This window comes from Dermacentor silvarum, chromosome 5 (genome assembly GCF_013339745.2).
Source record: "Dermacentor silvarum isolate Dsil-2018 chromosome 5, BIME_Dsil_1.4, whole genome shotgun sequence".
Classification (NCBI taxonomy): domain Eukaryota; kingdom Metazoa; phylum Arthropoda; class Arachnida; order Ixodida; family Ixodidae; genus Dermacentor; species Dermacentor silvarum.
The window spans coordinates 77682922-77704654 of NC_051158.1; the positions used below are offsets into that span (position 1 = coordinate 77682922).

At 50.9% G+C, this 21733-nt stretch overlaps 1 protein-coding gene across 5 annotated transcripts in view; it reads right to left on the bottom strand.

The window, feature by feature from the left end:
• LOC119453508 (cytohesin-1-like) overlaps positions 1 to 21733 on the bottom strand; it is a 65407-nt gene that overhangs the window by 13666 nt on the left and 30008 nt on the right. The window contains exon 1 of one of the 5 annotated variants that reach the window (XM_037715553.2): positions 15369 to 15510. The exons of 3 other annotated variants lie outside the window; for them this stretch is intronic. In XM_037715553.2, the coding sequence (XP_037571481.1) occupies positions 15369 to 15396 (28 nt within the window). In that variant the 5' untranslated portion in view covers positions 15397 to 15510. Of the gene's footprint in view, positions 1 to 3809; positions 4046 to 15368; positions 15511 to 21733 lie in introns of those variants that run through there. One more of the 5 variants, XM_037715552.2, reaches the window with a different exon arrangement.

Here is a 21733-nt window from a genome sequence, read left to right on the forward strand (position 1 = left end):
TCTCTAGAGGTAAAACAAGAAAAACAAAATAACACCTAAAGGAACACGGGCCCCATGCTTGGGCAGGTATATACGATGCGCCCATGTTGCTCTCCCTCAAGTTGGGTCATAAAGACCTGGCCTATCTTCCGGCGTGTGTGTACGGAATAAACAAAAGGGGCCCGACCGCCAACCTGTTCCCCTTCGGAGAAAGCGAAACGACCCCTTCTTACAAGGACCTCGTTGTAACACAACACGGTCATCAATGTGTGTAGCGGCGATCGCAGAAATCGGTATACTATACCGCTGCTCGCAGCAACTGGACCGTGCTCGAGGCGGGCGGACAATACTGCGGATGCAACACATTCCGATCCCACGCTCGATGAGACCCCGCCGATCACGACCGCGATGATTGCTCCGCTGAGGAGGTGAGGGTAGGAGGCAGGGGGGTCACGGTCAATTTCGAACGAGGATCATCATCGCGTTCACGCGCGAAGTCACGTGCGGTCAGATAGCCCATGCGGCTATCGCCGCCTCTCTGCAACCAGTATAGGGGGACTCTCGTCGAGATCGAACGCGTTACAATATAGCGAAGGCACGACTTTTAACTAGAAGCATTATTTGCCTTTTAACAGGCGCCCTGCTATAGGTAGGTTCCTGTCTCGCACCGTTTGGAGCCTTTTTGACTTCAAAGAATGGTCCGATGGTGGGATTTGAGCCAGGGTGGCTCCAATCTGGGCCACATATGTATGCATGGTATAAGCGAACAAGAACGACAGCTCGCTCGTGCTAGCCACCGTGCTTTGAGACGGCTGGAACGCGTGCCACTTCGCGTAGCACCCGTTTTGCTTCCATCACGTGATACAGCGCCCCACTTTCACCATCCTTCCCTAGTGGCAGCTAATTAGGGATAGTACCCAGGTCGTAACGGGGCAGGTAGCCAGGGGGCCTATTCTTGGATGATCCCTTTCACGTGAAATAGTGCACGGCGTGTTGGACGATTCCAGCGATCTTGCTCAACGGGCCAATCAGCGCGCATTGATCAAGGATATATAAAGAAAGTGACCGTCCCGGAACACGTCCCCAGAGTACTATAAAGCAGTCGCCGTGCGATTGTCATCAAGCTCGCCTATTCACGAGGGCGAACGCGTTCCTGCCCGAGGTTACAACGTCTAAAGTGGTAAAGCGCTTAGGCCATACACGCATGGCCATGACTTTCTACGAACTGAGCACCGCACGCATGGACGCTCAGCAAGCTGTACAGTGTTGAAGTTCTACGTTTGCAAGCCTTCCAAGGCGCCCGCGCTCAGCTGCTGACCCGTTATAACCCGCGCAGGTCACTTCTACAAAGCTGTTGTCGCCGTTTTCCAGCAGGCAGCTTGTCCTCGGCTAGGCGGAACCACGCACGAGCCATCGCGTCCCCGTTCTGCTTTGTCGCCTGGCTGCACGCCTCCCCAAAGTTGGACAGACCGGTGCAGCTCTTCGGCGACACACTTTTTTTTTTTTTTTTCGTGTTTCATGACACGCACAGAAGAGGCTGCGACTCTAGGCGGGATGCCTTCCAGGAAGTCGTGAACTCTCATAAACAAACAAACACACACACAACAACGTTTAAAGAACTGTTATAACACCTTCGCGACCTTGAAATGTTGCCACGCACGAACAAGCAGTTATCATTCTGTTTTTTTTTTTTTTTTTTTTCGGCGACCCGCCACGAGACGCCGCCAGCGCGGAAGTCGTTACGTCTCGGTGTGAGCAGCCGCTGTGGGAAAACACAAATTAGCCCCGGAACGACGAACGAGCCCGCCCCATTACAATGGTCACACGGCGGACGACACCCGGGACAGGAAAAAAAACAGAAAAAAAAAACACAGAAGTCGTGAGAGACGACGACAAGCCAAGCCGCGAACCAAACGCAGAAGAAGCGCCACCTAGGGAGAGGAGAGGGGGGCTAGGCTACGGACGCAAACGATATGCCAGCTCGAATGGACGCCTGCGCGATCAAGCAGCTACGAAGCAAGAAGACAAAAGAGGCGCTTATTAAAGACCGTCCCCGCAGATCGCGTAACTAGCGAAGAGCAAAAAAAGAACAAGCAACAAGAAAGCCGCAGAGCAATGGACTGATGACGCTACATAAAAAAGAAGGAAGAGAAAGAGAGAGTCGGTAGAAAGACAGGCACCGACATAATTCGAGACAGAGAGAAAAAGAGAGGGTGTGTGCACCGACGCCGGATGTGTCCGAGAGGGTCCGAGCACGGTGTAAGCAGCTATAGCGAGCCATAGCCAGAACCGGAGAAAAAGAGTGGGGGGGGAGGGGGAGGAAACCGGGGAAACTGAGCGTGTCGGTGGAAGGCTGCGCTAAACGCGTGATGAACGACGGGATGCCCCCGGGGGGGGGTCCGTATAACAACTCCCCCCCTCCTCGGCCAGTGTGCGCCTCGTCCATTTCTTGTTTATGCCGCTGGGTCCTGGTCGAGGCACCGGAAAGGATGGTAGCTCTGCAGTGCCGGCGAACAGCGAGCGGACGGCAGACGTCTAATTCTAATGCGCGCACGCACACCGAGTCTTTCAGAATGGAAGCTGAGAGAGGGGGGGGGGGGTTCTTTCGTGCACGCCCGAGCAAGACAACAAAGCCGGCTGGCGTCCCCCCTCTCTCGTGCATTTAATAGCGCGCGTCGCCGACACTGTTGGACGGTGTCAGTGAACCCTCATATCCCTCATGGCAGCATGCAGGCTGCCCTTTAAAAAAGCGCGCCCCCCGCCGGAACACGAAACGAAGGGGGCGGAGAGGGTGTGCCTTGTGTCCGTGTCCTTGCAACGTGACGTCGTCAAGCTAGAAGGGACGCCGCGTGGCCGGGGTAGATTATAAATAACTCGGGTCGCGCGCCCGTGATCGCCTTAAGGGGGCATAATTGGAGCCACGATCCGCTTTTCTTTCCTTAATTGTAATTATTGTTTCAGTGTCTCCATCGCCCTGCGCATATAATATGTTCGCGCTATTATAGAGCGCCGAGTGTCGGGACAGCGCAGCCAGCATGCCACGCGGACACTCGACAAAGACAAAGCTCTTTCATTTGCTGAATAAATAATTCGGTGCGAATTAATGAGAGAGAAAAACGCGAGCACAGAGGTGAGGGGACGAGTTCGGACAGCAGCAAATGAAGGAGGTGGGGGGAGGCTACGCGCTCCTAAATATCTCAAGTGCACGGACACTCTTCAAAGTCTCAAAACCATATATAGAGTATACTATACACGTTAGCGGCGGTTGCTGAAGCTTATTTCGCAGAATATATATGCTCGTTCAGTCCGAAGATCAACTGCGACAAGGCACTGCAGCCTCATGTTGCATGGGGATACAAATTAAGAGACACCAAACGACGAACAAACACGCGCGATCCCAGTCAACCAAAACGCAGCTGCGAATCCCGCATATGCATGTACAATAAACAGACCGCAAAAAGTTCAACCGGACACGGATTCCACGGCAGATGTGTAGTATAAGGTCGCCAAGGTTATACTTACACATTGAAACTTCGAATTCTATACGCCATAAGCGCCCAGGTTGCGATTTTTCGCGAATCCTGCGTGTCCCTTGAACTTTTGTGTCCGGCTGTACGCAGGTGCAATTCCACAACTGCTTCTGCACTGAGCAGAGAACGATTTGCTAGCTGAACAATGTCCGGAAGAAACTATGCGGCGTTTCCCGGCCGTTTAGACTACAGTAACGCACCTCAGCAGTGTTCAAACGTGAAAAACCACAGTTCAACCAATCGAAGGAAAACGAACAAGAAAGGAAGGTGCAAGAACACACCCAATTGCATTCACCGTACCTGTCCACCACGACGAGTCGTCATCTTCCATCTCGTACAATCCCGGTTCGCATCTGACACAACCATCGCACGGGTGGTCGTGGCCAGTGTTAGTTGCGACAGCGTACCCATCACAACGTATACTACAACTAGTACTACTCCTGTTAAGCGTCCAACCCGGAGAGTTCTGCGCTCCCAACCGCACACGCACAGAACAAAGCGGCCGCCCTTTGTTGAGGCAAAACTGTGCACGCAGTTTGACATTCGGCGAGCACAGCTGAGCTTGGCGAGCTGCCAGGCGCGTCAGTGGCAAAGGTCGCCGAGACCCGCAGACAATGCAAAATGCGGCCGCTGACGCAACCACACAAGCCGCGGCCACATCGAGGCAGTCGCATTGGTTATGAACGCGCAGCTGCGCGATGACGTCACCAGAAGCTGCGGCGACTCGTGCGAGTGCGTCGTGAGTGACGTCACGCGCAGACGTCACAGAAAATCCCCACATATAATGAAAACAAGAAAAAATGTTGGATAATGCGTACTGTATTACAATTTTTTTTTACCGGTATACACCGAACGATCAATCAATCAGGTCAGCGAAGTGAAGAGCGTGAACTCCCAAGTTTCGTGACCTTGCAGTCGCTTCCGTAAACACTGACGCGTGACGCATTTATTCCCATGCTCGTAAGAAAAAAAACATGCGTGACGTTGAGATGTTCGAGCATTTTTTTTTTTTTTTCGCGAACGAGGAATCATCCGTGATTTCAATAGTAGCATCATATTATTTGCGCGCTCAAATAGCCTCGTCCCGCAAATAAACAAGACGGCGAGAAAGTTCAACGCCAGAAGAATTTCGACGTGTCTTGTAGAATAAAAGATGACAGACACGGCGAGGAAAAGACGCGCTCACGAGACAAGGAAGCAGGCCGAACGAACGTTGGATTTGCAACCATGCGTTTGAATTCGTAATCGCGGAAAATCTCAAAAGTGCCCGTCGGCAACACCCTCCTTCCGACAAGAAAGATTGACGAAGAAAGTTAACGAAGGAAACCAAGGAGAAATACCAAAAACATTGAAAAAGAGTTTTTTTTTTTCTTTCTTTCTTTCTTTTTTTTTTTTTTTTGGTGCGTCCGCAACCTTATCCTTCTCTCTTTCTTCTGATACGCGTACCGAGATTCTCAGGGGATGTACGGTAGCGTTCAATACGAGCTGCAACACGCGGTGGCCGTGCAGGAAAGGGCTCCAAGACCACCGCGGCGCCGACATGAAAAAAAAAAAAAAAAGAACATTCATTGCAAGAAATACCAGTCATCGGAAAGGTGTTTGGTTCGCCAATTTTTTGTATATCGGCGCCGCCGTTAGTCATGCGGCTCCTTCGACCACGAACACCGTGTTGTATCGCGTACTGTATACGCGACTGTATCCGTTCCTAAAAAAACCTTAGCTTAAGCAGCGCTTTGTCCGTTCCTTTTCCGCCGGCTTGATCAGTAATAACAGCAGGCACGGCAATACAACTGCACTGGCAATCACAAACCAATAGCCCATTTCTTAGCCCATCCGAATGCTCATCAAATCATAAGCGTACTATTCATTCGGCTATATGGGGCGCAGTGTGCCTCGTGCGATCGAAGCTGTCGCCGGAGACAAGGGCACACTGCACATAATAAAGACATAAAAGTGATAACGGCGTGAGACGACAGAGCCACCAAGGGACAGGTATAAAAGCACAGCAGGGAAGACACGCCACCGCATCGCGTGACGCGATTCCATCGAGAAGAACTGTCCGGCACTATAACGCGACCAGGCCGAAGGGCATCAATGGATCACTAACACACGCACAGGAGGGGAAAAAAGCGCGCCAAAGCACGCCGTGACTCAGCGCAGCTCCTCCGCCGAGCTAGGTGCCCAATTGAGATAGGCTTTGACCGGGTAGCAGCGCTGGTCAATAACGATGACGTCAGCTCTGGCGGGGCAGGCATCGTCACGTACGTCCGTGTCTCTCACACAGCGGGGTCCCCGTCTGAGTTACTCTCGGGAGCATCTTGCTTATCAAAAATTAAACGGGAATACGGGCCGCAAGAAGAAAGAAAAAAAAACGAACTCAAAAATGCAGCAATTCGAACGGCCGCTAGTCATGATGAAGACTCTGATAGCCGCAGTTACATTACGAATGTACTAGTGAGACGCACAAGCGGAGTCAAAATTCAGCCTGAAGGTAATACACTGTTTGGGTAAAGGTACATATATACAGTTACAGGTGAAGCCGTGGCAGGAGCAGCCTGAGATTTCCCAAAGAGCTGCGTGTTCGCGCGCACTCGGGCTCCAGGAAGGAGGAGTTGTAAAAGAGCGCGAGTTCCAGGCGTAGCGACAACGACGAGTTCTAGAAAGCGCCACGGCGGAAACTGGGCCACGAAACCCCGGAGAAGGAAGGGGAACGGGGGCGGTGACAATGCATTTCACGCCAGGGCGAAACCATAGCAACAAAACAGAATTAAGAGGGCACGGCAACCACCACGCCGTCCCCCCCGGCGAAGCCGGGCTCAAGCGCGCGCTGCTTGTTTATCTAACGCGAACACTTCCATCACGCCACACGCCGTTCTTTCTTTCTTTTTTTCTTTTTTTTTTTTCCAGCGCCAGCTTCTCCGTTTAGAAGAGCGCGACTCCTTACACCCCCCCCCCCCCCTTTCTCATTTCCGTCCAGTTCACCTTGCGGGTCAAAAGAGGAAGCGACACGGGCGTCCGGTGTACGTCACGCACGGCAGCGCAGTTGCATTAAAACAAGAAAAATAAATAAAAAAGCCCGGGACGACAAAGCACCCGGGCCAACAACAAGGCCCACATTCAGAGCGACGTGCGGGCGAGCGGTCGCAGAAAAAAAAAATTAAGCACGAAATTGATGAGCGACAACGAGGATATGGGCAGAGAGGACAGCCGCACGAGAGATAGATCGCGAATGAAGCAACGAAGATGCGTTCGTATTTGTCGACGTCGCAGAACGTGGCAGATGCGGGCGCACGTGCCAGCAACAGCAGCAGCCGAGAGCGGATGTTTGGCCACGGGGCCACTGGCGAAACGATACATCCGTTCCGGAACTCGGAGAAGGCCACCAGTGCGAGGCGATTCTCGCCGCCGCAACTTTATGTGAAACCACCGCGCGTCACTGCCGATCGATAAGGCAGTACACCCCCCGTCAACAGGGATTGGTTTAAAAAAAAACCAGAGATCCAAGGTTACACAATAAAGTATAATGCAACAGATACTCGCAGCACACAAGTGCGGCGGAAAAAAGAGAAACGCTATATCGGTGCAGTCGTATAAGCCGCGTTCGCAATATCGAATGCCGGAAGAAGAAGAAGAGGCGGAAGCCAGACGAAATCACGGCTGCTCGGCGTGTCTCTGCGAGGATCATGAGGGATCTGTTCCAAGAAGCTCCGGCTCGCCGCAGGAATGGGAAGCCCTAGATGAGCAACACGGCGCGATATTGAAACGTTGAATCACCAAACGGCGAGGATATACATACCTATACCAGCCCGCAAAACATGCATCGGGCCGAGAACCGACCAAACTGTATAGGCGCAGAATGCCTGAAAATGCAGAAGCAAGCTTGTGTCTTCGTGATTTTCTTGCGCCGAGTTCGAACACTGCAATAATGAACGACCGCGACAAGCAAGGAAGAAAGGATGAACGAGGAAGTAGCCCCGTTCATCGCTGTACTAAAGCTTATGTCTACTTAGAAAACTTTTTGGTTTGTCCGTATATACGTATTATAACCTTCATGAAATGCCGAGATACCGCAGACGTAGACGTTTGGCAGCCGCGTTGGTGGAGCCATCTTGCTTGCGAGGCAGAGCTTAACCAGAGACGACTATTCCCGTAGTGACCTACCTTAAGGAAAAATAAACTGCATGTTGACGATTCGGCCCCTGCAGACACTAATATCAGCATGCAGTTTAGCGTTCTTCGGAAAGAATACCGTATGTAACACGAAAACATTTCTAACGCATGGTTGTAGAAAGTGTTAAAAGACGTCAACTAATGACGAAAAGTTTAACCAGAAAAGCCAAACAAATAGTACTGTAGCGACCAACTAAACACCAGCAGCTTAGAACTAATTGTTCTAAGCTGCAGGTGTAAAGCGACGCACTCGTTAACATGCGGCCCTTCATGTTTTTTTTTTTTTTTTTTCGACAAAACGGACATCTAGGGAAAAAACTCGCCTAAGACGTTGCTGCAGGACAGCGTGCCACAAGATGCCGCTACGAGCGCTGCTACTGCCACGCATGTCTCCGGTAACCCGGTTTTCCGTCAAGGGTAATGTCTTCAAACGGAAAAGCCATACAAACGTCTCTGACGTCCGACGTGCGCTTCGAACACCTCCGCATCGGCACACGGCGAGCATTTGTCCGGGTCAGGGACGCAGGTAATCGAGGGTATAAGGGCCCCGTGGTTTCCCTGCGCCCGACGTCACATTGAGACACGCGTCGCGACCCCCACGCGTAAAACGTCGCTGCAGCCCGGATCGTCTCACGCGGCCCCGCGGTAGAATGCGCGAATGCCAGCCGTATATACTGCACGAAAGAAAGAAACATTCGCTAACGGCACTCGTTACGTACAGAGGGCGCCAAAACGAGCGCGCAACCCAAAAAGTTGGCGCGAAGCGCGTCGGGCACAGAGGTGTGTCTGAAACCACGTGACGCAATCTAACCACACTGACGTCGTCGTCGCAACCGCATGGCGACACGAGGGAGAAAGTACACGTCTCCGCCCCAACTGAATAGGACACTGCAGAAGAAGAAAAAAGGGGGTGAAGGATAAAGAGAAGAAAAAGAAATGTTGGCGAGAATATGATGAAGGGAGGAGGCGTGCGGGGGGAGGGGGCTGTGCAGAAACTGCCGACAAAATTTACCTTCGAGCACTGACACGCTCATCTGTAGCCGTAACGTGCATCGTACAAATTTGGCACGTATAATATACGTCACGATTACAAGCCGCTACGTTTATAACGAATGGTACGTTGAAAAATACCATCTGCGTTCCATTACATTACCCGTCTCGCGACGCAGTTTGGCCTCCGCGATCGGACGGCTTCGAATCTCGAAGGCCAGGCACCGCGTGAAATGACTGCTGCTGCGTGGCGCTGCTCTCGGATACGACAATGTAGAAAGGTCCCCCCCTTGGCATTATTCGGAAAATCTTTTTGCAAACCCAGCATCGGCTCGAAGAAACCGCTCGCCCGACGTCTGATAACTTATTTGTGACGATAAGGTGAACTAGAATACTGATATTATAGTACACTGTAATAAAACTGCGTCGTGTACGCAGTCTTTTAGACAACAGCTGGGTGGCTGGTGAACCAGACTTCTAACCATGAGTACAGGCCTTCGATCTCCCGCGTCGTCAGAAACCAGGCTTTCGCACTGGATCACTGCGCCTACTAACTATATCGATCGAGGAACGCGAACGACTTAAAAGACACAAAGCTGCAATTTTGCCAGATGCGTACACTTTAACGTCACTTATGTGCTGCCTGTCGCTTAAAGGCGTTTTTTTTTTTTCTGAATACCATGCGACCGCGTCACGTATTCAGTGTTTCACAACCAGTGCCGGCGAAAAAAAAAATCAAAATTTGAAATGTCGTCTAATCGAAGTTTTATTCTCCGCTTCGTGAGCATCCTCCCCTCTCGCATTACGACGCAGTCGCACCGACACGATTGTTATACGGCGGTAGAAGTCGATTGAACGTGCGCCACAAAAGAGAGATGCACCGGGCAGCACGCCCAGGGGCGGGTCGACTATGCATCACGGTTACCGCGAATTTTTTTTCTTAATCTTTTACCCCGTTCGTTTACCGCAATAGCGCCAGCCTTCCGACGCAATAGAGCGTGCGCAGATGCCCCCCCACGCGGCAGCTTTTCCCCGGGCCTGGAAAATTTCAGTGACACCGCTACCCCCCGCCCTAAAGTTTCGTTTTCTTCATTTCTTTCTTCTCGAACTCGGAAGGGGCATGGGCCGGCCATCTCCACAAAACGAACAAAGATCATTGGCAGCAGCAGCAACAACCACAACAACAACAACAAAACGGACCGCCTCCATTCAGGTGCACAAAACAGGGCCGACGCCAAAATGGAGAGAGAGAGAGAGAAAGGTGGGAGACGAAAATAAAAACGAACAGGGGCACGCGGGGAATCTCAGCGGGGGACGCCGCCTCTGACGCCGTCGCTGGCGGCGATTGCGCAACAAGACCACGTACGCGCGCGCGGTAGAAAACGGCAACAAAGGTGGCCGAGCTACACGACGCTCTCTCGGCGTTGCCGCAACGGCCGCTGGCTCTGGGCCCGCAGGGGGTCTGACCTCGAGCCGAGCACGAACTCGGTATAGGAGACGAAGGGAAGTGGGGTGGTTGAAACCACGCAGAAAAAGCGCGTGAGCTGAGGTACGCACACGTTGCGGATTCCGTGAGGCCTCCTCCTACCTGCTTCGATTATCACGACGACCACGACGACGACGACCACGCGTTTATCGGCGCGATCCAGCGGCCGTCTATTCCCACGGGGAAGAAACCGAGCGCGTGCGGAATCGATGAATGGGGCGGGCCGCACGCGCATGCACGCTCACAAATCCAGGTCGGTCACGCGGAGATCTGTCCGGATTTTTTTTCTTTTTTCGGAATAAAAATAATACTAGAAGCAGGTCGCGGAGAAGTCTCGGAATTCTAGGGCGCGTTTGTTTACTCGTCCATACCCACACTCCATACAGCCGTCGAAACGCGACGTGTCAGTGAGCGGACGCTTCGGCGAAGCCCTGGAACGGTTCCAACGAGCGAGCTTGGGGGAGGCAGTTAACGCACAGCCACGAAGTTTTGTCACGGTATTCAATATAATCGCACGCACACAAAGAAAACCACGCGCAAGAAGCAACGATGACACCCTTTCTGAACGACTCGGATCACGACGGAACGCCTGTTCGGGTCGCATATTACGGGAATTCCCCCGTTTTCGGTGTTTGCTCCGGAGACGATGGAGCAGCGGAAATGGCTGTACCCGAGAAAGCAACAAAATGATATCTCGGTCTAGAAAGAAAGAAAGAAAGAAGAAAGAAAGAAAGAAAGAAAGAAAGAAAGAAAGAAAGAAAGAAAGAACAAGCAAACAAAGAAACAAAGGAAGGGAACGCGTCCCCGGGAAGTTAGAACGCGCACTCGACCAGTGAAGGCCATACCATTGCCCTTCACCCCGAACTCAAAGAGAGAAATCGAAGAGAACAAGCTAGAAAACCACCCTCACACGTAGCCGACGCGTATACACCACTGCTAACGTCATGTATTCTCTCTCTCTCTCTCTCTCTCTCTCTCTCTACGCACACACCTCGACAAGCGGCGCACTGCATGTTCGCACGGAGATGCTATATAGGCAACTCATGATGAGGAGCGGGGGGCAGGGAGTCGACCTGTATACGGTGGGCATCATTCCTGGGCGAATCTAGACGAGCGAGTCCGCCTCCTACCCGGCCCAGCCCTCGGAGCACGGACCCGAAAGCCATGCAGGCGCGGACAGACGGACGGGCGGGCGCCCCTCCCGGAACAACAGTGGCGGACATTCAAAAAATTCCTCCTCTTTCCTCATCCTCCTCCTCCTCGGCTGGTTGCGGCACCGTAGCGACGGACGAAGAACCACGGCGGTGCAACGCGTTGGTTGCAGGCGCCGCTAGGATCCATGGGAAATTTCACCAGAGGCACTACTAAATGTAGCGCAGAAAGAAACTGCCACGACATGTTACGAGGAAACGAGATTAAGAAAAAAAAGATGTAAGCTTTGACAGCGGTATACGTTTCAACAGGGACAACTAAAGACTGACGTTACTGCTTAGACTGACGTAAAGTATTCCTTGCAAGTTGCGCAAGATTGCGTCAGCGCTACGTAGACGATACGACAATCTTGACAGTGTTCTTAAAACAGCGCGACGGACCAGCACGAGAAGTACGCATACGACAGGACGGGGCTCTGTGTCGTTTGTGTATCTCTTTGGTCCTATAGTGCTTAGCGCTGTTTTAAGAACACTGTCAAGATGAACCAGCTCGCCCAAACCGAGGTATTGAATTGCGACAATCGTATTTTGTCTATATGACGCTGAAGCTGACGTCTTGTACTACTATATGCTGGAAACATATGGTGGCTAGAAGGGATGGATGCACCACAGTGGAACGTCAATAGATTTCGGAATATTTTGGCGCATTTGGGCCCAACTTGAGCTTCATTTCCTCTTGGGATATCTATGTAAAGCTTGTTAACGAATAACTAACTAGACTCTGGCCAAAACGTTATAATTACTGAATCACCCAATGTTTGTAAAAGAAACGTTTGGCGTCGCCGGTCAGCTCGCGTTTCTACGGCCCTCCCGGCTTTGTCGAGCCTCCTTTTGGACAGTTTTTTTTTTTTTTTTCGCCCTCTTCGGAATGCGTGCTCGAACCCGCGACCTTGCCGAGTGCAGCAGCCATCCACTGTCGAGACAACGGCAATTACCCCACGTTCCCTTTCGGAAAGGAGAGGCAACCGCCCATGTTGCACGGTGCAGCTTTTGTTGCCGGAACGGCAGTTGTGGGGCCAGCCGGAGGGCCGCGACCTTGAAGCGCGCGCCAGGTAAACACACAGGCCGGGCGGTGGGAGAGGTCGCCGGAGCTATAGCGGTGGGTGAGCGACCCACTTTCTTTGCCCGAAGGAAGCGCCCCCCTCGCGGAAAAGTTTTACACGAACGACCTCTCCTTATCGCGCCTACATGATTCGAGAGAGCCACGGCATCCCCCGGTTTCCCACAGTCACGCTTATTACACAATCGGGGATGGCCAGCCGGGCTCCGTGGCTGTAGTGTTCCAAGGAACAATACATTCGCGCGGCTTCGTCACGTAGCGCAACACAACGCTACTACACGGGGCCAACAAACAATGAAACCAAGGTGCGCATAGGGGAAATTAACGGCAGTTTTCCTTTTTTTTTTTTTTTTTGAAAACGATAAGATAAAGGGAACGAAAGTGGACGAAGAAACAACTTGCCGCCGCCGGTGGGAGCCAGGCCCGCGTATTTCGCATTATACGCGTGCGATGATGGTCTAACCAATTTATTTCGTGCACTTTTCATTTTAGCCTATCATTTCTACATTTCCAATTTCCACTATACAAAACGCGGGTACTTTCCTCTATGCTTTCCTTTACTTCGTGTGGTTGTGTCAAACATAAAATCGAGGCCCTCGCTTCCCGTTCAGAGATATATATATTTTTTTTTATTCACTGTTACCGTGCGTCCTCGTCGTTAACGCTTAAGAACAGTCACAGTGTACGGCGTTGCGTCACTAGACGCGAGGTCGCGGATCCCTTCCTGCATCGCGGCAGCCACATTCCGGCGTTTAAGCACCCGTGTAGTGAAATTTCGATGCACGTTAAAGGTCACCGGTACAGCCCAAACCAATGGCAAACTTCGCGCTAAGGCGCACCTTCGATTAGGTCTGGGCGAAGGATTCCGATGAACACGTCACTAACTGCGCCTAAGCTGTCGCGGAGACCCACGCGACACCATCGAGACAGCGTTAGGGAGTCTTAGAAAACAGCGTACCCAAGCGGATTTGGGTACCCAACAACCGAAACTCCCTCGTACGCATACTGCGATCTTTTGTACGCCTGGTCAATACGGTCCCCTAACTTTGGGTCCCCTATTCCTAAAAACTCCATATCGTCAGTGCGCGTCTATCCAGCAAAAATACAGAAAAATAAACCTACCTAGAAACAAAGAAGTCAGACATCAAAACGAAAATTAAATAGCCCTGCAGGACCAATAACAAGGTCCCAGCCGTACACACATGTACTGGCACAATTAACAAGTACAGCGAAATATTTTCTAAAGGCAGAGCATCCTCAATCGATCACTTTCTGCAATACTTTCATCGTTTAAGGTAAACTGCCACGCGCATCCTGTCGATAACACAACGCACATGAGAGGTTCATGCGTCACTGAATTCGTCACAACCACTTATCGAATGACTCGCCCTGTGATCGAAAGTACAGGTTTTTCCAAAGGCGCCCAGAAATGGCGGCGCCCCGCTACGGACCAAGACCCAGAGCAAGTGACAAAGCAGGTATTACTCGCGAAAAAATCGTGTCCAGGGCCGAACAATCAGGCACATGACCCGTGCGCAGTATACACAGATTGCAACGCATACAAAATAAGTAACGGAAGCGCGAAACCCCGTGGATACAGGCTGCGTTTAATTCCGGCAGCGACGGCCTTGGAACCGCCTTTGCAAAGCGCGCCGAAAAACATCGCGGGGGTCGCCCTTATATTTGTTTCAAGGCGAAGGCACTCTGCGGGGAGTGGAACCAGGCGCGCAGCTTGGAGCAATGAGAAACTCGCACAGCGGAAGCGACGACGGAGCGAAAGCTATAGACTACACGGAGAGAGTGACCAACCGAACGACCTACAGAGGCGCAAGGAAGCTTCGGTCAAAAAATACATATGTGGACCTCCAAATCTAAATCACGATCTGCGCGCCTTATCTCTCGCAGTGCGTCCCGAGATTTCCCACGGTAACGGGAGGGAGAAAACGGAGCCTGGGAAACTGCAGTTTTTCCGAGCCGATTGCGCAAACGGCGGGAGAGGTTAGAAAGGACAGGTCTTAAAACTTGCCACCGGAAATTGAGACACACGGGATGTGGATGACCATATCGGCTTATCGGCCACGTTGACATTCACCACGGCGATTTGTTCGAGGTGTAGAAGCTTGCGGCATCGAAACTTTGCAGCGTGCTCTCTGGATTTTTTTTTTTTTTTTTTTTTTTTTTTTTTTGTATTGAGCACCTTGCAATCCTCGGCGCTCGACGTGGACATCACTGGATGGCTTGGCTGCAACGAGCCGTTTTGACGACACTGCGTTCACGGGCGGAAATTGTACAACAAATGACAAAAACATCGAACTCGCACAAACGCGCTCAGAAAACAACTGGTAGCTAGCGCTATCACATTCGCACTCTTGTCATAATGAAGATTTCGTCCGCGAGCAATCGGTCCCCATTCGCGCACGCTCTGCACCATAGCGACACCAGTGACGGTAACGAAACAAGCTACCACGAGGTCCGTGACACCGAAAATCCGTAAGCTAACCAAAGTGCCTGACGCAAAACATACATGGCAACTGGAAACTTCCAATGAAATCGGCTCCAAGGAAGCTCTAAACCCAAAACCTTAAATCCTACACCTTAATCCTAAACCGCACACCCTAATCTCAAATCACAACCTTCAAAAACACCATAGACGAAAACAAAGCGCGAAGAGAAAAAGCCACATGACGCTCCCATATCACATCACGGTCGCTCGTCGCAAGCACACACTGCAAATGAGAAGTGATTGGCCGATGGACAGATGAAGCTAGTACTTGACGCAGATTAGAGTGATGAAGCTAGTACGAGACACAGGTTAGAGTGATGAAGTTAGTACGTGACACAGATTAGAGTGATGAAGCTAGTACGTGACGCAGATTAGAGTGATGAAGCTAATACGTGATGCAAATAGAGTGATAGGTGCAGAAGTCCAACGGAGCACTCACAGACGCTGACATCCATAGGCGGGTGCATCCCTTCTTCGTACGCCAAGCGGCCGCGGCAGCCGGACGGGAAAACACCATCTGCCGCGGGGCGCAGACGCGCACACCACACGTCGTCTGCTACGAGACTGACGCCGGGGCCGCGCCGTTCACCTCCTGTCGTTACGCGCTCACACACACGCGCACGCTACGAGGGGAGGGAAGGGAGCCGCCGCCATGTTTGTTCTTTCTCTTTCACTTCCTTCCCTTCTCTCTCCGCGCCCTGCCACCCCTCCTCCTCCGCTTCTCTCCTCCGCCACGAATAATAATAATCGAGGGAGAAGAAGCACACACTGGCGGCGTTCACCTACCTGCCCGATGCTGGCTGACCCCCACCCACCCCGCATCGTCGCCCTCTCGAAAACTATCACCCCTCGTTTCTTTGTTCGACGAGAATGCTGCTGCTCGGGAGGCGGAGAAGCGACGGGCCCGCCGCCATTATGCACGCGATATCGCCGGGCAGCAGTTGAGCGCGAAGAAGCAGACGACGCGAAAACGAAACCACAAATGCTACATTTGTGCCCCGCACTCCCATCTTTCTATCAGTCTGAATGTTCTTACTTTTCTATTTCTTTAGCGCACTTCTCTCTATATGCCCCACCACCACGTCCCCTTGACAATGGTCCAAATACAACCCCCCCTCCCCCCCCCCCACTTCTATTCATTTTCGCTCCAGACACGCTGTACTTTTGGAGGCCCTCATAGAGGCCTTGGCTACATATGCCCAGTGACCTATCCTCTTCCGATTGTTTTTTTTTTTCTGTTTTTTTAGTCTCCTGCGCATTGAGAGCAATGACGAATCAAAGTGAAGAACCCAAAACGGGAGCTAAACGAACAAGGCCGCAATTTTTCTTCTGTTTGCATCACGCATTCCATTCACCGCGCCCCTAACACCCTCCCAACCTCCTTCTCTCTTTCCGTTCTCCGAGGAGGGGTGTCTACCAGCGACCCCTGGCGCTGGGGGGAGGGAATACCTCGCGATTCAATGAATAGCATCACACCGGGTTCGTTCACTATGCATGCAGCGAGCGAAGGCGACTACAACGCGGCGTGTGGATGCGAGGGTAGCTGAAGGGGATTTCAGCTAGGAGCAGGTGTTCGAGACACCCCGATTCATTCTGTTCCACGCCGACCCACCACCACCACCGAACCTGTACCACGCGCGAGGTAGGAACCTTTTATATTCGGCGCGCATCAAATGAAAAAAAGCAAGCAAAGAAAGCAGTCGACAGAAACGCCGCTCCACAAATGTCATTCAGCCAGACAGACAAATCCGCCCTAAAAAAAAAAATGTCATTCCCACACGCGTCGACAATGAATTCACAGGCGCTGGTTGAGCTGCCTTGAGAACGCGAAACAGAACGAAAGACAGCGCTGTAACAAAGGAAAGCCATTTCACAAACGACTTCACGCCGCAATCGTAACTGTCGCGCTCTCGCCAGTTGCGCAGCACTTTGAAAATTCCAACCGCACCTGGGTCCCGACGACCACTTGCTGCGGAGGGCGCACAATGGGCTAATTAATGCGCACAGCCAACGCGAGTGTGTGTGCAGTATAGCCCGAGCCCGCTGAGACTAGAGACAGGCCTGTTTGTAGTTCGAGGCCTTGTACGGCGGTCGGGTAGGACAAATCGACAGCAGTAGCCGTAACGATGCAAAAAAAGAAAAAAAAAAACTTTAACCGAAGCTTTTCCTCGACGTCATTCCAGCAGAAACGCGTTTCCTGAGCACTGTGTCGTTTTTGCGTGATGGGCTATTTAATTAGGCGATGGTTTTGCACGCTGCCCCGCAGAAAAAGAAGGAAGAAAAAAAACAAGCACGGAGATTAACGGACAACTTACGAATTCGGGTTAGTGCAGCAGTAGCTCAAAGCCGGACGTCTAGGGCGCGATCTTGTACGCGTTCCAAAATGGAACGGAGGCCGTCCGTTCCATCGAGCCGCACACGATTGGTCAACTTCAACCGTGAGTCCGCACACGATTGGTCAATTTGAACCGTGACGATCAAACTGACAAATCGTGTGCGGCTCGATGGAACGGACCGCCTCCGTTCCATTTTGGAACGCGTACAAGATCGCGCCCCTAGCTTATTAGCAACAACTCAATAAACGATTCCCAGCGTATTAAATGCGCCCAGTAGTAACGCGTGTGTGAATTTTAGAGGTCCAGCTGGCGTAATGCTTCAACAGAACTGCCTATATGACCGGGATGCTTCTCAATAACCTAATGATTTATCCTTTTTGATTTACACTTTCGCAATCTCTCACAGATATACTGACACCATTGTGCTGAGAGTTCGCCAGACAGCTGCCGCAGAACCGAGTTGCAATGGCAGACAAACCATCAAGAAGATCAAAGTAGGCGGTTATTAGAACCATTTCTGTTGTTATGACTCCCTGTCATTTAATCTCGTAGCCCCCTCCCCCATCTGCTGTTCACATTGCAAAGACAGTTACAGTGCGGCCAGCAACAAATACCTTTCTTCCCTTTTCCCTTTCCTTAATTAATGAACTGTAAAATGATTAACAGCCCAACTGCGAATACTACTCTTCTACTCCCACATAAAAGCTATATAGAGCCAGACGTGACTCACACCATCTTTGTACGACGTTCTGCGGACTTTGGCGATGGGGAGAGGGGGAATTCCCGCGCTCGTTCCAACGTCACTTCCCGCATCGTCCAATCTATAGAGTCTCGCACATCACACCAACAAAACAGCGGGGTAATCCCCGGCGCCCCATGTATATCCATCGATCTATACAACTCCTCCCACGAACCACCACGCTGAGTCAGCAGCATAATACAGCTAAGAAGTTCCACTGCTATAAGCGATAGGTGGCGCCCGGGTCAGCCGGCGAAGGAGGAGGCAGAACTCGAAAGCCCACCCGCGTATACTGAGATTCTAACTCGGCGCGGGCCGCGAGAACCCCGGGAGGTCGAAATTAATCGGGAACCCCTCAACTGCGTGGCGCCCATCAATCACCGATCGAACAATCACTCCCGCGACGACACCTTTCCGTGACACAGCAGCGTCCCGAGAGCGTTGCCTCGCTATGCTATATCGACGGCCATTCGTGGACGTCACGACGTATCTACAGCCCATCTCGTCTAATAACCTCGCCAACTTAAGCGACGTCAAATTAAGCGCAAATCCCGCTGGTGAATTCGTATACCAATTAAGGAAGTGCAGCGTTGGTGAAAAGCCCAATGCTGGTTTCGTCAATAATCCTGTTTATAATAATAGTCGGGCCAGATTTCTTGCGTTGCCTTTGCTCGTATTTGAAACAACCATAAAGTTTTTCAGTGACATCGCACGGAAAGTAACGGCGACGCTATGCGGGGTGATCATTGTTAAGTTTCACATAATTAAAAAAATAGCCTGCGGCAGATAGCGTAATTATTGTCCTAGAGCTGAATTGTTCAGAGAGGCGGGCATTACTTGCACCAGAAATCGAAACGCACATTCAACTAATTACCGAAAATTCACAAATTTCTGAATTACTTTATGGTACATATTGCAATTTACTAATCGTACCCACTGAGTTTGCAAAACGCCATACACTTGAAATTAATCTCCAGGATGACACCAGTTTCGAGACATTTCCCAAGGTGTGGGGCGAAATACGTGGGCGTTCCGGTTACTTTTGTGCTTCAATGCATAAAAGAGCGTTTCGTTCAAAAAGTAAGTGGAATAACAGTGCATTTTTACGGCGAGTTTGATGGCGCACATATCTCCACACTGGTCTCATTCTGTCATTACGAGTGGATACGGCTTGCAAGCTCAGCGGCTACAAGCTCGTAAATTGTCATATCTGACGCGTAAAGCAACGAATTAAGTTAATCAGTGAATTTTGGTTATTTATTTGAATGCGTGTTTCGATTTCTCACGCAAGAAATAACCGCCTCTCTGAATAATCCAGCTCGAGGACTACAATTATGTTATCTGCAACAGGCGATTTTTGGAGAAAAAAAAATATTCTGCAAATGTCACAAATGATCCCCCCGTACACTGTCCCGATGTAAATGACGGTGAACATAGCAGGGACTTTACTAGAAGAAATAAATAAAGACTGGAACCGCTTGCGAAATTATGCCCAGACACGTGCGCTCAAACAAACCCTATATACACACTAATAGCCGTTAGAATCGCGTGAAAACGACTAACGATCGCGTGAGCAGAAGAAGTATATATAAAGTGGATAAATAGAGCGGGAGTCCCCATCAAGCGACTGCCGTTTCGTGCACCGATGCCATTTATATATCACGCCGCAATTTACGAACACACTCACAATCGTTTGCCTCCCATTCCGAACAGTATAAGAAAAAAAAAATAAACTAGCAAATCACGCCGCCACTGCTGGCAACAACATCCTCTCACCTTCAACTACGAAATAAAAAAAAAAAGCTACGCAATGTGAGAAAAAGTATAAATGCGAGCACACACAAACGCGCGCGGGGAAGAAAAAAAAACGGACTAATTTTGGCGCGTTGCATACAGTGTACACGCCCGGAACGAGAAAAAAAAAAAAGCGCGCGCAAAGCACGCAATTGCGCGGGAACATTTATCTCCGCGAGCGAGCGCATTCGCTGCATTATGCGTATGGCAGCTGACGGCTACACACACACGCCGCGAGATTCCCACGGCACTCAAGGGCCCCGACTCGAACGCGAAAAGCGGCTTCGCCGTTCGGCGAGCGGAATCGGCACCGAATATTCAAATGCCGACGAGATATGCAAACCGGAAACATTTATTTGCTAGCGGTCCATAATGCTGAAAGAAACGAAGAAAGAAATTTTTGTTCCGGTAACCCGTTTCGCCGCTATCAATCGGAAATTCCCCGCTAAAGCGTCGAGTGGATTATGCGAAAGAACGTACAGAGAAGCCCGCAGGCTCAATGAATCTGGCTCGAACTTGGGCGGTGGCCGCGGTGGTGTCAGGAAGGGCTTCCGAGCCAATTAGGCGGTGTCCAAGTCCACGCCCTATATAGCGACGGTTCCCTCTGAGTAACAGGCGCACATTACGAAGATTGTGCTTTTTTTTTTTTGCAAGTTATGTATGCGCCGGAAGAAATTGCGGAGCCGAAAACTCGTCATGGCTGATGTGTTGGAGACATCACGTATGTAATTAGCTACTAAAGGATGGTGGTAACAGTCATAGTCATGAGCATGACTCAGCAAAAACGTCAATGACTCAGCGAAAAAAGATTTAACACTCAAAAACCAATGGAATGGGTTTGGATGTGGTACTAAGTGAAGGAAAATGCTAAAGGTCAATGGCTGAAGTCAAAGTCATGAGCATGGCTAAGGCTTTAGCCTTAAGGTCTCTTAGGTGAAGGGACTCCTGAGGATTCACGACATGAATGTCATGACATGCGTGTCATGTAGCTCATGAAAGAGCCGCCTACGTCTTGGTGCTCTCATGGTCATTTCGTTAACTTGGTAGGCTCCCCACACACTGCTTCGCATAACATCGATTCCCACAAGGCGTGGGATCTGCCGGCTTTTTAGCTACACCTGTTGGCTCCAGCACACACGATGTAACATCATAAGTGATCATTTGTCAATATCGATAACATGAATATAGTGGTGAACGACTGAATTTCTTTAAAAAAATAGACTACTCGAATTTAAATACGAAATAAACAGCAGTATTGCGTTTGTTTTAAATCGTGCTACGGTAAATCAAGGTAGCGTTAGAACTCACTGACCTTCGCACTGCTCTGCTGGCGTTCTCTGCAGGAGTGTAACGCCATCTCTACGAAGGATTCAGGGTCATAGCAGGCAGTAGCGGCCGGCAGAGCACGATCTCCCAGATCAGCAGCACAGGTTAGGATGCCTACGTAAGCGAACCCGTAAAGTCGCGGGGTATTCGAATGGCGGAAGAATCGTACAGCTTCTCCTGTCGCGATTTCGTCTCCAAGTCACCTCTTGGCCTAATGTAGACGTTGCGTAGCTTTTTAAAAATGGTAGTGCAACACTCCAGGTTGAATGCATGCGTTAAGCGCACCTTCAAAGTGTCGAATTAAAACAGAGTATAGCGTTTAACGTCCTAAAGCAACAGTGGAGCTTCGAGTTTAGCCAAAGCACCGCACACGAGCACTTCCGCACTTCGGCTGAATTGGAATGCTGCCGCTGCGGGCCGGAAACGAACCATGCGACACCTCGTGGTCAGCAGCTAGAACGTCATAACCACTCAGCCAGCGCGGCAGGTTAAGTATAACCACCAACAGGAATAGTCAGCTATAGTCCGCCAGTACCTTTTAGGAATGCTAAGAACGAACGGTGCGCCCGACAACGACGAACCAGGGGCCGACGTCACACGCGTCCGTCG